This window comes from Salmo salar, chromosome ssa27 (genome assembly GCF_905237065.1).
Source record: "Salmo salar chromosome ssa27, Ssal_v3.1, whole genome shotgun sequence".
Taxonomy (NCBI): Eukaryota; Metazoa; Chordata; class Actinopteri; order Salmoniformes; family Salmonidae; genus Salmo; species Salmo salar.
In genome coordinates, this window is record NC_059468.1 from 17973095 (window position 1) to 17991289 (window position 18195).

The 18195-nt window shown below is 49.0% G+C and overlaps 1 protein-coding gene across 3 annotated transcripts in view; it reads right to left on the reverse strand.

Moving 5' to 3' along the window:
* The window catches only part of trappc9 (trafficking protein particle complex subunit 9), a 292659-nt gene that overhangs the window by 214123 nt on the left and 60341 nt on the right, over positions 1-18195 (reverse strand). For all 3 annotated transcript variants that reach the window (XM_014177784.2, XM_014177781.2, XM_014177782.2), the window contains one exon: positions 10313-10439. In XM_014177784.2, coding sequence (XP_014033259.1) covers positions 10313-10439 — 127 coding nt within the window. The remainder of the gene's footprint in view (positions 1-10312; positions 10440-18195) is intronic.

Genomic DNA, 18195 nt, shown 5'->3' on the forward strand with positions numbered 1-18195 from the left:
TCTCAGACATAAGGAAGTGGATGGCTGCAAACTTTCTACTTTTACACTCGGACAAAACAGAGATGCTTGTTCTAGGTCCCAAGAAACAAAGAGATCTACTGTTGAATCTGACAATTAATCTGTATGGTTGCACAGTCGTCTCAAATAAAACTGTAAAGGACCTCGGCGTTACTTTGGACCCTGATCTCTCTTTTGAAGAACATATCAAGACTGTTTCAAGTACAGCTTTTTTCCATCTACGTAACATTGCAACTCTCTGTCCAAAAATGATGCAGAAAAATGTATGCATGCTTTTGTTACTTCTAGGTTGGACTACTGCGATGCTCTACTTTCCGGCTACCCGGATAAAGCACAAAATAAACTTCAGTTAGTGCTAAATACGGCTGCTAGAATCCTGACTAGAACCAAAAAATGTGATCATATTACTCCAGTGCTAGCCTCCCTACACTGGCTTCCTGTTAAGGCAAGGGCTGATTTCAAGGTTTTACTGCTAACCTACAAAGCATTACATGGGCTTGCTCCTACCTATCTTTACAATTTGGTCCTGCCGTACATACCTACACGTACGCTACGGTCACAAGACGCGGGCCTCCTAATTGTTCCTAGAATGTCTAAGCAAACAGTTGGAGGCAGGGCATTCTCCTATAGAGCTCAATTTTTATGGAATAGTCTGCCTACCCATGTGAGAGACGCAGACTCAGTCTCAACCTTTAAGTCTTTACTGAAGACACATCTCTTCAGTAGGTCCTATGATTAAGTGTAGTCTGGCCCAGGGGTGTGAAGGTGAACGGAAAGGCTGGAGCAACGAACTGCCCTTGCTGTCTCTGCCTGGCCGGTTTCCCCTCTTTCCACAGGGATTATCTGCCTCTACCCCTATTACAGGGGCTGAGTCACTGGCTTACTGGTGTTCTTCCATGCCGTCCCTGGGAGGGGTGCGTCACTTGAGTGGGTTGAGTCACTGACATGGTCTTCCCGTCTGGGTTGGCGCCCCCCCCTTGGGTTGTGCCGTGGCGGAGATCTTTGTGGGTTATACTCAGCCTTGTCCCGGGATGGTATGTTGGTGGTTGGAGATATCCCTCCAGTGGTGTGGGGGGCTGTGCTTTGGCAAAGTGGGTGGGGTTATATCCTACCTGTTTGGCCCTGTCCGGGGGTTTCATCGGATGGGGCCACAGTGTCTCCTGACCCCTCCTGTCTCAGCCTCCAGTATTTATGCTGCAGTAGTTTATGTGCCGGGGGGCTAGGGTCAGTCTGTCACATCTGGGGTATTTCTCTTGTCTTTTCCGGTGTCCTGTGTGAATTTAAATATGCTCTCTCTAATTCTCTCTTTCTCTCTCTCGGAGGACCTGAGCCCTAGGACCATGCCTCAGGACTACCTGGCTTGATGACTCCTTGCTGTCCCCAGTTCACCTGGCCGTGCTGCTGCTCCAGTTCCAACTGTTCTGCCTGTCGCTATGGAACCCTGACCTGTTCACCGGACGTGCTACCTGTCCCAGACCTGCGGTTTTCAACTCTCTAGAGACAGCAGGAGCGGTAGAGATACTCTCAAAGATCAGCTATGAAAAAGCCAACTGACACCTACTCTTGTGTTACTGACTTGTTGCACCCTCGACAACTACTATGATTATTATTATTTGACCATGCTGGTCATTTATGAACATTTGAACATCTTGGCCATGTGCTGTTTATAATCTCCACCCGGCACAGCCAGAAGAGGACTGGCCACCCCTCATAGCCTGGTTCCTCTCTAGGTTTCTTCCTAGGTCTTGGCCTTTCTAGGGAGTTTTTCATTGCCACCATGCTTCTACACCTGCATTGCTTGCTGTTTGGGGTTTTGGGCTGGGTTTCTGTACAGCACTTTGAGATATCAGCTGATGTAAGAAGGGCTATACTAATACATTTGATTTGATTTGATTTAGAGTTGGGACTCCCACTGTGGCATAACAAAGGTCTCCCCTATTCACCCCACACTCCTAGATTCACCCCTACACACCCTCTTAACCCCCACTCACCCTCTTAACCCCCACAGTCCTCTATTTACCACCACACCCCTCTTACACCCAAACTCCTCTATTTGACCCCACCATCCTCTATTCACCCTATACCCCCGATCAACCCCCACACACCCTCGATCAACCCCCACACACCCTCGATCAACCCCCACACACACCTCTATTAAGCCCCCCACACACACACCTCTATTAACTCCCCCCCACACACCTCTATTAATCCCCCCACACCCCCACACACACACAACTCTATTAACACCCCCCCACACACATCTCTATTAACCCCCCACACACTCATCTCTATTAACCCCCCACACAAACACACACCTCTACTAACCCCCCCACACACACACACACGCCTCTACTAACCCCACACACCTCTACTAACCCCACACCTCTACTAACCCCCCACACACCCCCCTCTATGAACCCCCTCACACACACACACCCCTCTATGAACCCCCCCACACACACCCCTCTATGAACCCCCCACACACACATTACACACACACACACACACACCTCTATGAACCCCCCACACACACACAGCCCTATTTGCCTCACACACACCTCTATGAACCCCTCCCACACACACACCTCTATTAACCCCCCCACCTCTATTAACCCCCACATCTCTATTAACCCCCCACACACACAGCTCTATTAACCCCCCACACACACACACCTCTATTAACCCCCCCACACACACACCTCTATTAACCCCTCCCCACACACACACCTCTATTAACCCCCCCACACACACCTCTATTAACCCCCCCACCTCTATTAACCCCCACATCTCTATTAACCCCCCACACACACACAGCTCTATTAACCCCCCCCACACACACAGCTCTATTAACCCCCCACACACACACACACCTCTATTAAACCCCGACACACACACACACCTCTATTAAACCCCCCACACACACACACACCTCTATTAAGCCCCCCCCACACACACACACACCTCTATTAACCCCCCCACACACACATACCTCTATTAACCCCCCCACACACACACACCTCTATTAACCCCCCACACACACACACACACACCTCTATTAACCCCCCACACACACACACCTCTATTAACCCCCCACACACAAACCTCTATTAACCCCCCCACACACACACCTCTATTAACCCCACCACACAAACACACCTCTATTAACCCCCCACACACACACCTCTATTAAACCCCCCACACACACCTCTATTAACCCCCCACACACCTCTATTAACCCCCCACACACACACAACTCTATTAACCCCCCACACACACACACCTCTAATAACCCCCCACACACACCTCTAATAACCCCCCACACACAGCTCTATTAACCCCCCACACACAGCTCTATTAACCGCCCCACACACAGCTCTATTAACCCCCACACACACCTCTATTAACCCCCACACACACCTCTATTAACCCCCCACACGCACACCTCTATTAACCCCCCACACACACACCTCTATTAACCCCCCCACACACACATCTATTAACCCCACACACACACACCTCTATTACCCCCGACACACACACACACCTCTATTACCCCCCGACACACACCTCTATTAACCCCCCACACACACCTCTATTAACCCCCGACACACACACACCTCTATTAACCCCCCCCACACACACCTCTATTACCCCCCGACGCACACACACACTCTATTAACCCCCCCACACACACACACCTCTATTAAACCCCCACACACACACACACAGCTCTATTAACCCCCCACACACACCTCTATTAACCCCCACACACACACCTCTATTAACCCCCCACACACACACAGCTCTATTAATCCCCCCCCACACACACACACACACATCTCTATTAACCCCCCCACACACACACACACCTCTATTAACCCCCCACACACCCCTCTATTAACCCCCCACACACAACTCTATTAACCCCCCACACACACACAACTCTATTAACCCCCCCCACACACACCTCTATTAACCCCCCACACACACCTCTAATAACCCCCCACACACCTCTAATAACCCCCCACACACAGCTCTATTAACCCCCCACACACAGCTCTATTAACCCCCCACACACACCTCTATTAACCCCCCCACACACTCACACACGCCTCTACTAACCCCACACACCTCTACTAACCCCACACCTCTACTAACCCCCCACACACACCCCTCTATGAACCCCCCCACACACCCCCCCCACACACCCCCCTCTATGAACCCCCTCACACACACACACCCTCTATGAACCCCCCCACACACACCCTCTATGAACCCCCCCACACACACATTACACACCTCTATGAACCCCCTCACACACACACACACACACCTCTATGAACCCCCCCACACACACAGCCCTATTTGCCTCACACACACCTCTATGAACCCCTCCCCACACACACACCTCTATTAACCCCCCCACCTCTATTAACCCCCACACACACAGCTCTATTAACCCCCCACACACACACCTCTATTAACCCCCCCCACACACACACACCTCTATTAACCCCTCCCCACACACACACCTCTATTAACCCCCCCCCACACACACCTCTATTAACCCCCCACCTCTATTAACCCCCCACATCTCTATTAACCCCCCACACACACACAGCCCTATTAACCCCCCTCCACACACACAGCTCTATTAACCCCCCACACACACACCTCTATTAAACCCCGACACACACACACACCTCTATTAAACCCCCCCACACACACACACACCTCTATTAACCCCCCACACACACACACTTCTCTATTAAACCCCACACGCACACCTCTATTAACCCCCACACACACACAGATCTATTAACACCCCCACACACACACCTCTATTAACCCCCGAGACACACACCTCTATTAACCCCACACACACACACACACACCTCTATTAACCCCCCCACACACACATACCTCTATTAACCCCCCACACACACACCTCTATTAACCCCCCCACACACACACACACCTCTATTAACCCCCCCCCACACACACACACCTCTATTAACCCCCCCACACACACACATCTCTATTAACCCCCCACACACACACCTCTATTAACCCCCCCACACACGCTCTATTAACCCCCCACACACCTCTATTAAACCCCCACACACACCTCTATTAACCCCCCCACACACACCTCTATTAACCCCCCACACACACACACCTCTATTAACCCCCCCACACACACCTCTATTAACCCCCCACACACACACACATCTCTATTACCCCCCCCACACACACCTCTAATAACCCCCCACACACCCCTGTAATAACCCCCCACACACAGCTCTATTAACCCCCCACACACAGCTCTATTAACCCCCCCACACACAGCTCTATTAACCCCCCACACACAGCTCTATTAACCCCCCACACACAGCTCTATTAACCGCCCCACACACAGCTCTATTAACCCCCACACACACCTCTATTAACCCCCCACACACACCTCTATTAACCCCCCACACACACACACTTCTCTATTAAACCCCACACGCACACCTCTATTAACACCCCCACACACACAGATCTATTAACACCCCCACACACACCTCTATTAACCCCGAGACACACACCTCTATTAACCCCCACACACACACACACCTCTATTAACCCCCCCACACACACATACCTCTATTAACCCCCCCCCCACACACACACCTCTATTAACCCCCCCCACACACACACACACACCTCTATTAACCCCCCCACACACACACACACCTCTATTAACCCCCCACACACACACATCTCTATTAACCCCCCCAACACACACACACCTCTATTAACCCCCCCACACACGCTCTATTAACCCCCCACACACCTCTATTAAACCCCCACACACACCTCTATTAACCCCCCACACACACCTCTATTAACCCCCTACACACACACATCTCTATTAACCCCCCCACACACACCTCTATTAACCCCCCACACACACACCTCTATTAACCCCACCACACAAACACACCTCTATTAACCCCCCACACACACACCTCTATTAACCCCCACACACACACACCTCTATTAACCCCCCACACACACACACCTCTATTAACCCCCCACACACATCTCTATTAACCCCCCACACACAGCTCTATTAACCGCCCCACACACAGCTCTATTAACCCCCCACACACACCTCTATTAACCCCCCACACACACCTCTATTAACCCCCCACACACACCTCTATTAACCCCCCACACACACCTCTATTAACCCCCACACGCACACCTCTATTAACCCCCCACACGCACATCTCTATTAACCCCACACACACACCTCTATTAACCCCACACACACACACACACATCTATTAACCCCACACACACACACCTCTATTACCCCCCGACACACACACACACCTCTATTACCCCCTGACACACACCTCTATTAACCCCCCACACACACCTCTATTAACCCCCGACACACACACACACACACACACACCTCTATTAACCCCCCACACACACCTCTATTACCCCCCGACGCACACACACACTCTATTAACCCCCCCACACACACACACACCTCTATTAACCCCCCCACACACACACACAGCTCTATTAACCCCCCCACACACACCTCTATTAACCCCCACACACACACCTCTATTAACCCCCCCCACACACACAGCTCTATTAACCCCCCCACACACACACACACCTCTCTATTAACCCCCACACACACACCTCTATTAACCCCCCACACACACACCTCTATTAACCCCCCCACACACCTCTATTAACCCCCACACACACACAACTCTATTAACCCCCCCCACACACACCTCTATTAACCCCCCACACACCTCTAATAACCCCCCACACACACCTCTAATAACCCCCCACACACAGCTCTATTAACCCCCCCACACACAGCTCTATTAACCCCCCACACAGCTCTATTAACCCCCACACACCTCTATTAACCCCCCACACACACACCTCTATTAACCCCCCCACACACACCTCTAATAACCCCCCACACACACCTCTAATAACCCCCACACACAGCTCTATTAACCCCCCACACACAGCTCTATTAACCCCCCCACACACAGCTCTATTAACCCCCCACACACACCTCTATTAACCCCCCCACACACACACCTCTATTAACCCCCCACACACGCACACCTCTATTAACCCCCCACACGCACACCTCTATTAACCCCCCACACACGCACACCTCTATTAACCCCCCACACACGCACACCTCTATTAACCCCCCCACACTCACACAGCTCTATTAACCCCCCCACACACACCTCTATTAACCCCACACACACACCTCTATTACCCCCCGATACACACACACACCTCTATTACCCTCCCCGACACACACCTCTATTAACCCCCCACACACACCTCTATTAACCCCCGACACACACACACACACACACACCTCTATTAACCCCCCACACACACCTCTATTACCCCCCGACGCACACACACACTCTATTAACCCCCCCACACACATACCTCTATTAAACCCCCCCACACACACACACAGCTCTATTAACCCCCCACACACACCTCTATTAACCCCCACACACACACCTCTATTAACCCCCGCCCACACACACAGCTCTATTAAACCCCCCCACACACACACACAGCTCTATTAACCCCCCCACACACACCTCTATTAACCCCCACACACACACCTCTATTAACCCCCCGCCCCACACACACAGCTCTATTAACCCCCCCACACACACACACCTCTATTAACTCCCCCCACACACACACCTCTATTAACCCCCCACACACACACACACTCTATTAACCCCCCACACACACCTCTATTAACCCCCCCACACACAACTCTATTAACCCCCCACACACACCTCTATTAACCCCCCCCCACACACACACCTCTATTAACCCCCCACACACAACTCTATTAACCCCCTACACACACCTCTATTAACCCCTTACACACACACCTCTATTAACCCCCCACACACACACCTCTATTAACCCCCCACACACACCTCTATTAACCCCCCCACACACACCTCTATTAACCCCCCAGTCACACACAACTCTATTAACCCCCCACACACACCTCTATTAACCCACCCACACACACCTCTAATAACCCCCCCACACACAGCTCTATTAACCCCCCACACACAGCTCTATTAACCCCCCACACACACCTCTATTAACCCCCCACACACACCTCTATTAACCCCCCCACACACACACACCTCTATTAACCCCCCACACATGCACACCTCTATTAACCCCCAACACGCACACCTCTATTAACCCCCCCACACACACACCTCTATTAACCCCCCATACACACACATCTCTATTAACCCCCACACGCACCTCTCTATTAACCCCCCACACACACACACCTCTATTAACCCCCCACATGCACACCTCTATTAACCCCCCACACACACACACACACCTCTATTAAACCCCCCACACACACACACAGCTCTATTAACCCCCCACACACCTCTATTAACCCCACACACACACACCTCTATTACCCCCGACACACACCTCTATTACCCCCGACACACACCTCTATTAACCCCACACACACACCTCTATTAACCCCCCCACACACACACCTCTATTAACCCCCCACACACACACCTCTATTAAGCCCCCCACACACACCTCTATTAACCCCCCACACACCTCTATTAACCCCCCACACACACCTCTATTAACCCCCCACACACACCTCTATTAACCCCCCCACACACACACCTCTATTAACCCCCGACACACACACACACACACACCTCTATTAATCCCCCCCACACACACCTCTATTACCCCCCCGACGCGCACACACACTCTATTAACCCCCCACACACACACACCTCTATTAACCCCCACACACACACACACAGCTCTATTAACCCCCCACACACACCTCTATTAACCCCCACACACACACCTCTATTAACCCCCCACACACACACACAGCTCTATTTACCCCCCCCACACACACACACACCTCTATTAACCCCCCCACACACACACCTCTATTAACCCCCCCACACACAACTCTATTAACCCCCCCACACACACCTCTATTAAACCCCCCACACACACACACACCTCTATTAACCCCCCACACACACCTCTATTAACCCCCCACACACACCCTTCTATTAACCCCCTACACACACACCTCTATTAACCCCCCACACACACACCTCTATTAACCCCCCCACACACAGCTCTATTAACCCCCCACACACACACCACTATTAACCCCCCCACACACACACACACAGCTCTATTAACCCCCACACACACACCTCTATTAACCCCCCACACACACCTCTATTAACCCCCACACACACACCTCTATTAACCCCCCCACACACACCTCTATTAACCCCCCCACACACACACCTCTATTAACCCCCCACACACACCTCTATTAACCCCCTACACACACCTCTATTAACCCCCCACACACACACCTCTATTAACCCCCCACACACACACCTCTATTAACCCCCCACACACACACACACACACACCTCTATAAACCCCCCAGACACACACACACACACACACACCTCTATTACCCCCCCCCACACACACACACCTCTATTAACCCCCCCACACACACACACACCTCTATTAACCCCTCCCACAAACACACACACACCTCTATTAACCCCTCCCACAAACACACACACACCTCTATTAAGCCCACCCCATCCTCTGGAGAAAGATAACCAAGCCACTTGTCTTAACCATGGCGACAACATTACAGGTAATTACTGTGGTGTAAAATTAAGATTAAATGACTATGTAGATCGTACTATTTAAAGCTATCCTCATCCCATGCTGCTGAGGTTAACAGAGATGCGATTAACTGACATGTCGCTTATCCTCAGAGAATATGGGGAAAACCGCTCTGTTGTCTGTCTGTCTGCCTGTCGTCTGCCTGTTGTCTGCCTGCCTGTCGTCTGCCTGTTGTCTGCCTGCCTGTCGTCTGCCTGTTGTCTGCCTGCCTGTCGTCTGCCTGTCGTCTGCCTGTTGTCTGCCTGCCTGTCGTCATGGCACACATCGCAATGTTTTTACATTTTAGTGAAAAATCTGCACATGATTGACCCAAAATGATTGATAATAACCATTATTTGGATTAAATTAGCAGGTTACCTTCGTATTACGTGAAAGTACATTTTTAGGGAGGAAGCCATTTCCATTTCCTGTGTAAGGAGTGTTCATTTCTTACTGAGCGTCACACATGGGAAGGGTAAAGTTGTGCTGGACTCACCGTTGACGGTGATGTTGCCTGCGGTGCGTGGGACCCCCACCAGGGTGACGGGGTAGAGCCCAGACTCAGCAGGCAGGGACAGGGCAGCAGGCAGGGCCTCAAACTCCACGCCCGATGTCAGCAAACCCTGGACAGGACAGAGGACAACAGATCAGTCAGAGGAATTACGTTTCAAATCAGGTTACTGTTGGGCATAATTCATAACAAAACTAATCGTGACTGCACTCAAAAGAGCATAAATGATTTAGCTTGATGAGATGCGACGCAGTTCATTAAAATTCATGTTATCAGTGGAGCTTCATTAAAATGACTTGATGCTATGTTATCAAAGTGTCAAAAGATGGGTTCTACTTCAAAATGTGGCCCTATTAATTAAACACAAATGGAGACTTTGAGCATGTGGCAACGGTTCAATGGGGACAGCAGGAAATCTAAGTCGCTCTGAACTAAAATGGTGATATTGTAGCGCACAGACACCTGTCAAAGTCACACATTCACAACTGACTTGATAAAAGTTCACTTTGCTTTTGAACCAAATCAAGTGGATCTAATGAATCAAGAGTCCACTGTTCTAATGTGACACGATGAGAGAGAAACCCCACAAGTGTCCCAGTGCTGTGGTGGGCGGCAGTAGTTTCCACTGTTCCCTTCAATGTTCCCATCAGAAATTCAGATGAAGGAAAGGAGAGGAAGCAACTTTAGAGTATTGAAACCCAGCCACACAGTAGTTTCTAGTGTTCCCTGTATTCAATCATCGTAACCTAATATCCTAAAGCAGTGTTTCCCCAACACCTGTTCTCCAGTACCCACAACAGCACACATTTCATTGTAGCACCTGATTCTACTTGTCAACTAATCATCAAGCCCTTGACAAGTTGAATGTCTAGGGCTACAACAAAAATGTGTACTGTGGGGGGTTCTGGAGGACCGGAGTTGGGAAACACTGTTAAAGGACAAGAGAGGAAAACACTTTGGATTATTGAAACCAAGCCTCCCAGTGCTGTGGTGGGAGGGAGGTTGTCTCAGGTCCCGGTACCACAGTGCTGTGGTGGGAGGGAGGTTGTCTCAGGTCCCGGTACCACAGTGCTGTGGTGGGAGGGAGGTTGTCTCAGGTCCCGGTACCACAGTGCTGTGGTGGGAGGGAGGTTGTCTCAGGTCCCGGTACCACAGTGCTGTGGTGGGAGGGAGGTTGTCTCAGGTCCCGGTACCACAGTGCTGTGGTGGGAGGGAGGTTGTCTCAGGTCCCGGTACCACAGTGCTGTGGTGGGAGGGAGGTTGTCTCAGGTCCCGGTACCACAGTGCTGTGGTGGGAGGGAGGTTGTCTCAGGTCCCGGTACCACAGTGCTGTGGTGGGAGGGAGGTTGTCTCAGGTCCCGGTACCACCCTGCTGTGGTGGGAGGGAGGTTGTCTCAGGTCCCGGTACCACAGCGCTGTGGTGGGAGGGAGGTTGTCTCAGGTCCCGGTACCACAGTGCTGTGGTGAGAGGGAGGTTGTCTCAGGTCCCGGTACCACAGCGCTGTGGTGAGAGGGAGGTTGTCTCAGGTCCCGGTACCACAGTGCTGTGGTGAGAGGGAGGTTGTCTCAGGTCCCGGTACCACAGTGCTGTGGTGGGAGGGAGGTTGTCTCAGGTCCCGGTACCACAGCGCTGTGGTGAGAGGGAGGTTGTCTCAGGTCCTGGTACCACAGCGCTGTGGTGAGAGGGAGGTTGTCTCAGGTCCCGGTACCACAGCGCTGTGGTGAGAGGGAGGTTGTCTCAGGTCCCGGTACCACAGTGCTGTGGTGAGAGGGAGGTTGTCTCAGGTCCCGGTACCACAGTGCTGTGGTGAGAGGGAGGTTGTCTCAGGTCCCGGTACCACAGTGCTGTGGTGAGAGGGAGGTTGTCTCAGGTCCCGGTACCACAGTGCTGTGGTGAGAGGTAGGGTGGGTGGGAAGAGTTCCCAGTGTCTCCAGAAATCCATCACCCTAACCTTGCCCCGATATCCTGGAGATGAGATCAGCCCCAGCTGGTACCGCCATCTCCCACAGAGAAAACTGATCGTTCTCACCGTATGAGAGAGAGAAGAGGAAACTACAAACACACACACAAAAGGAAACTGTAAATGGAAGGCTGTCTGCTTCGCCGGAGGAGGAGAGGAAGGGAGATTGGAAAGGAGTCCTACACAGTCACAGAGAAGGTAGAGTTGCGAAGGTTTAATTCAACTATCTCCGACAGAGGAATATGCTGGTTTAACAATTATCACTTAAAAACTGTAGTATTCTACCATTGCAAGACTTCAAAGTCTACAATGAGAGAAAGGAAAAAAATCAAGGATCTGAATAAGTTGACTTGGGTTCACAACCGAGACAACTGGGTGACTTTGAATGTGTGTCATCTGTCATTAATGTGCGTGTGTCATTAATGTGTGTGTGTCACCTTTCCCCCTTCTGATAACCAGGTGGCAAATCGCATCTCTGCATGTCTGGCAGACATATCAGCGTGGATGACGGATCACCATCTCAAGCTGAACCTCGGCAAGACGGAGCTGCTCTTCCTCTCGGGGAAGGACTGCCCGTTCCATGATCTCGCCATCACGGTGGACAACTCCATTGTGTCCTTCTCCCAGTGTGCTAAGAGCCTCGGCGTGACCCTGGACAACACCCTGTCGTTCTCTGCTAACATCAAGGCGGTGACCCGATCCTGTAGGTTCATGCTCTACAACATTCGCAGAGTACGACCCTGCCTTACACAGGAAGCGGCGCAGGTCCTAATCCAGGCACTTGTCATCTCCCGTCTGGATTACTGCAACTCCCTGTTGGCTGGGCTCCCTGCCTGTGCCATTAAACCGCTACAACTCATCCAGAACGCCGCAGCCCGTCTGGTGTTCAACCTTCCCAAGTTCTCACACGTCACCCCGCTCCTCCGCACACTCCACTGGCTTCCAGTTGAAGCTCGCATCTGCTACAAGACCATGGTGCTTGCCTACGGAGCTGTGAGGGGAATGGCACCTCCGTACCTTTAGGCTCTGATCAGGCCCTACACCCAAACAAGGGCACTGCGTTCATCCACCTCTGGCCTGCTGGCCCCCCTACCTCTGCGGAAGCACAGTTCCCGCTCAGCCCAGTCAAAACTGTTCGCTGCTCTGGCACCCCAACGGTGGAACAAACTCCCTCACGACGCCAGGACAGCGGAGTCAATCACCACCTTCCGGAGACACCTGAAACCCCACCTCTTTAAGGAATACCTGGGATAGGATATAGTAATCATTCTAACCCCCCCCCCAAAAAAAAAATATATAGATGTACTATTGTAAAGTGGTTGTTCCACTGGATATCATAAGGTGAATGCACCAATTTGTAAGTCGCTCTGGATAAGAGCGTCTGCTAAATGATGTAAATGTAAATGTAAAATGTAAATGTAAATCTGTGTGTCATCGGCGCTCCTGCAGGTATATATCTCTGGTCACCCCCAAAGCCAATTCCTCCTTTGGCCGTCTCTCTTTCCAGTTCTCTGCTGCCAATGACTGGAACGAACTACAAAAATCTCTGAAACTGGAAACACTTATCTCCCTCACTAGCTTTAAGCACCAGCTGTCAGAGCAGCTCACAGATTACTGCACCTGTACATAGCCCATCTATAATTTAGCCCAAACAACTACCACTTCCCCTAGTGTATTTATTTTAGTTATTTTATTTTGCTCCTTTGCACCCCGTTATTTCTATTTCTACTTTGCACTTTCTTACACTACAAATCTACCATTCCAGTGTTTTACTTGCTATATTGTATTTACTTTGCCACCATGGCCTTTTTTTGCCTTTACCTCCCTTATCTCACCTCATTTGCTCACATTGTATATAGACTTATTTTTCTACTGTATTATTGACTGTATGTTTGTTTTACTCCATGTGTATCTCTGTGTTGTTGTATGTTGTCGAACTGCTTTGCTTTATCTTGGCCAGGTCGCAATTGTAAATGAGAACTTGTTCTCAACTTGCCTACCTGGTTAAATAAAGGTGAAATAAATATATATATATTTTTTTGAAATAAAAAATGGATGATGTCCTATATAAAACCAAGCACCTTGGCCAGTGTATATGGAGACGTTGCTTATACTCCATTTACACAAACTGGTGGTCAAATGCACATCACATCTAGTCTGCGGTCATTAGGATGGCTCCCCAACGTCATGAAAGACACCATCAATCCCTTTGATCAAGTTGCAGATGTTACTTCACTGGGGAGGTTGATGTGTGCCTACAGTCACAAAGAGCCTCTGTGGTGGCGTGATAGTGATTTATAAAGTCATTCCTCTTGCTACTTTACAGAGGGAATAAAGATTACACCACTGTACTGGATAAGGAAAATACAAGTTAACCTATTGGAAATAACTCATTTGCATCCATCCTTGAAAAGGTTAATTAGCCCCGGCTCGCTATTGTTAACGATGTGGAGATGGACGGATGGATAGATTATTTACAATAGTTTCATTTCCTTTGCCATTACGATGCAGTGATTAACACTGGAATGGGATGAAACCAGCAGTATATTGATTTATCAATTGCAGAGTAAAAAAAAACGAATCTCGTAAACAATATTAACAGACAGACACCAATGAGCCATCTCTGAGAGGGACAAAGTCACATCATAATCACTTACAGTAACCTTTCCTTCAGAATGTTTGTCTAGACTAGAGACCCCACTCTACAGCCAGACAGTGAGACATTGGCTAGTTTGAGCAGCACCCTCCCAAATACGGATGATTAATTATAGTTTCTCATTTTGCGCACTAAATTATCTACATCCGTCTTAATTGTTAGATTCTTCCATCCTTTAACAGTAAAGTTGAAATGAAACACGTTACTTAACAAGTCTAACTATATACACACACACACACATACACACATACATACACAGTTTAAGTCAGAAGTTTACATACACTTAGGTTGGAGTCAATATAACTTGTTTTTCAACCACGGTTAGGGCATCTACTTTGTGCATGACACAAGTAATAAAAATAAAAAACATTGACAGATTATTTCACTTATAATTCACTGTATCACAATTCCAGTGGGTCAGAAGTTTACATACACTAAGTTGACTGTGCCTTTAAACAGCTTGGAAAATTCCAGAAAATGATGCCATGGCTTCAGAAGCTTCTGATAGGCTAATTTACATCATTTGAGTCAATTGGAGGTGTACCTGTGGATGTATTTCAAGGCCTACCTTCGAACTCAGTGCCTCTTTGCTTAACATCATGTGAAAATCAAAAGAAATCAGCCAAGACCTCGGAAAAAATATTGTAGACCTCCACAAGGCTGGTTCATCCTTGGGAGCAATTTCCAAATGCCTGAAGGTACCACGTTCATCTGTACAAACAATAGTATGCAAGTAAACACCATGGGACCACGCAGCCGTCATACCGCTCAGGAAGGAGACACGTTCTGTCTCCTAGAGATGAACGTACTTTGGTGCGAAGTGCAAATCAATCCCAGCACAACAGCAAAGGACCTTGTGAAGATGCTGGAGGAAACAGGTACAAAAGTATCTATATCCATAGTAAAACGAGTCCTATATGGACATAACCTGAAAGTCTGCTCAGCAAGGTAGAAGCCACTGCTCCAAAACTGCCATAAAAAAAGCCAGGCCACGGTTTGCAACTGCACATGCGGACAAAGATCGTACTTTTTGGAGAAATGTCCTCTGGTCTGATGAAACAAAAATAGAACTGTTTCGCCATAATGACCATCATTATGTTGGAGGAAAAAGGGGGAGGCTTGCAAGCCGAAGAACACCAACCCAACCGTGAAGCACGGGGGTGGCAGCATCATGTTGTGGGGGTGCTCTGCTGCAGGAGAGACTGGTGCACTTCACAAAAGAGATGGCATCATGAGGGGGGAAAATTATGTGAATATATTGAAGCAACATCTCAAGACATCAGTCAGGAAGTTAAAGCTTGGTCGCAAATGGGTCTTCCAAATGGACAATGACCCCAAGCATACTTCCAAATGGCTTATGGGCAACAAAGTCAAGGTATTGGAATGGCCATCACAAAGCCTTGACCTCAATCCTATAGAACATTTGTGGGCATAATTGAAAAAGCGTGTGTGAGCAAGGAGGCCTACAAACCTGACTCAGTTACAGCAGCTCCATCAGGAGGAATGGGCCAAAATTCACCAAACTTATTGTGGGAAGCTTGTGGAAGGCTCCCCAAAACGTTTGACCCAAGTTAAACAATTTAAAGGCAATACTACCAAATACTAATTGAGTGCATGTAAACTTCTGACCCACTGGGAATGTTATGAAAGAAATGAAATAAATAATTCTCTCTACTATTATTCTGACATTTCGCATTATTAAAATAAAGTGGTGATCCTAACTGACCTAAAACAGTGAATTTTTACTGGGATTAAATGTCAGGGATTGTGAAAAACTGAGTTTAAATGTATTTGGCTAAGGTGTATCTAAACTTCCGACTTCAACTGTATGTATGTATGCATGTATGTATGTATGTATGTATGTATGTATGTATGTATGTATGTATGTATGTATGTATGTATGTATACACACACACACACACACACACACACACACACACACACACACACACAAAAGTATGTGGACAACCCTTCAAATTAGTGGATTCGGCAATTTCAGTCACACCAGTTGCTGAAAGGTGTATAAAATCGAGTACACAGCCAAGCAATCTCCATAGCCAAACATTTGGCAGTAGAATGGCCTTACTGAAGAGCTCAGTGACTTTCAACATGCCACCTCTCCAACTAATCAGTTTGTCAAATTTCTGCCCTGCTAGAGTTGCCCCGGTCAACTGTACGTGCTGTTATTGTGAAGTGGAAACTTTTAGGACCAACAATGGCTCAGCCGCGAAGTGACAGGCAACACAAGCTAACAGAACGGGACCGCCGAGAGCTGAAGCGCGTTAAAATTGTCTATCCTCGGTTGCAACACCCACTACCAAGTTCCAAACTGCCTCTGGAAGCAACATCAGCACAAGAATTGTTTGTCGGGATCTTCATGAAATGGGTTTCCATGGCCGAGCAGCTGCACATAAGCCTAAGATCACCATGCGCAATGCCAAGCGTCAGCTGGAGTGGTGTAAAGCTCACCGCCATTGGACTCTGGAGCAGTGGAAACGTGTCCTCTGGAGTGATGAATCACGCTTCACCATCTGCCAGTCCGACGGACGAATCTGGGTTTGGCGGATGCAAGGAGAACTTTACCTGCCCCAATGCATAGTGCCAACTGTAAAGTTTGGTGGAGGAGATATAATGGTCTGGGGCTGTTTTTCATAGTTCGGTTCCCTTAGTTCCAGTGAAGGGAAATCTTAACGCTACAGCATACAGTGAAATTCCTGATGATGCTGTGCTTACAACTTCGTGGCAACAGTTTGGGGAAGGCACTTTGCTGTTTGAACATGACAATGCCCCTGTGCATAAAGCGAGGTCCATACAGAAATGGTTTGTCAAGATCGGTGTGAAAGAACTTGACTGGCATGCACAGAGTCATGACCTCAACCCCATCGGACACTTTTGGGATGAATTGGAACGCTGACTGCGAGCCAGACCTAATCGCCTACCATCAGTGCCCAACCTCACTAATGCTCTTATGGCTGAATGGAAGGAATTCCCCGCAGCAATGCTCCAACATCTAACAGAAAGCCTTCACACAAAACATTAAGAACACATGCTCTTTCCATGACATAGACTGATCAAGTGAATCTAGGTGAAAGCTATGATCCCTTATTGATGTCACTTGTTAAATCCACTTTAAATCATTGTAGATGAAGGGGAGGAGACAGGCTAAAGAATGATTTTTAAATCTTGAGACAATTGAGACATGGATTGTGTACGTATGCCATTCAGAGGGTGAATGGGCAAGACAAAATATT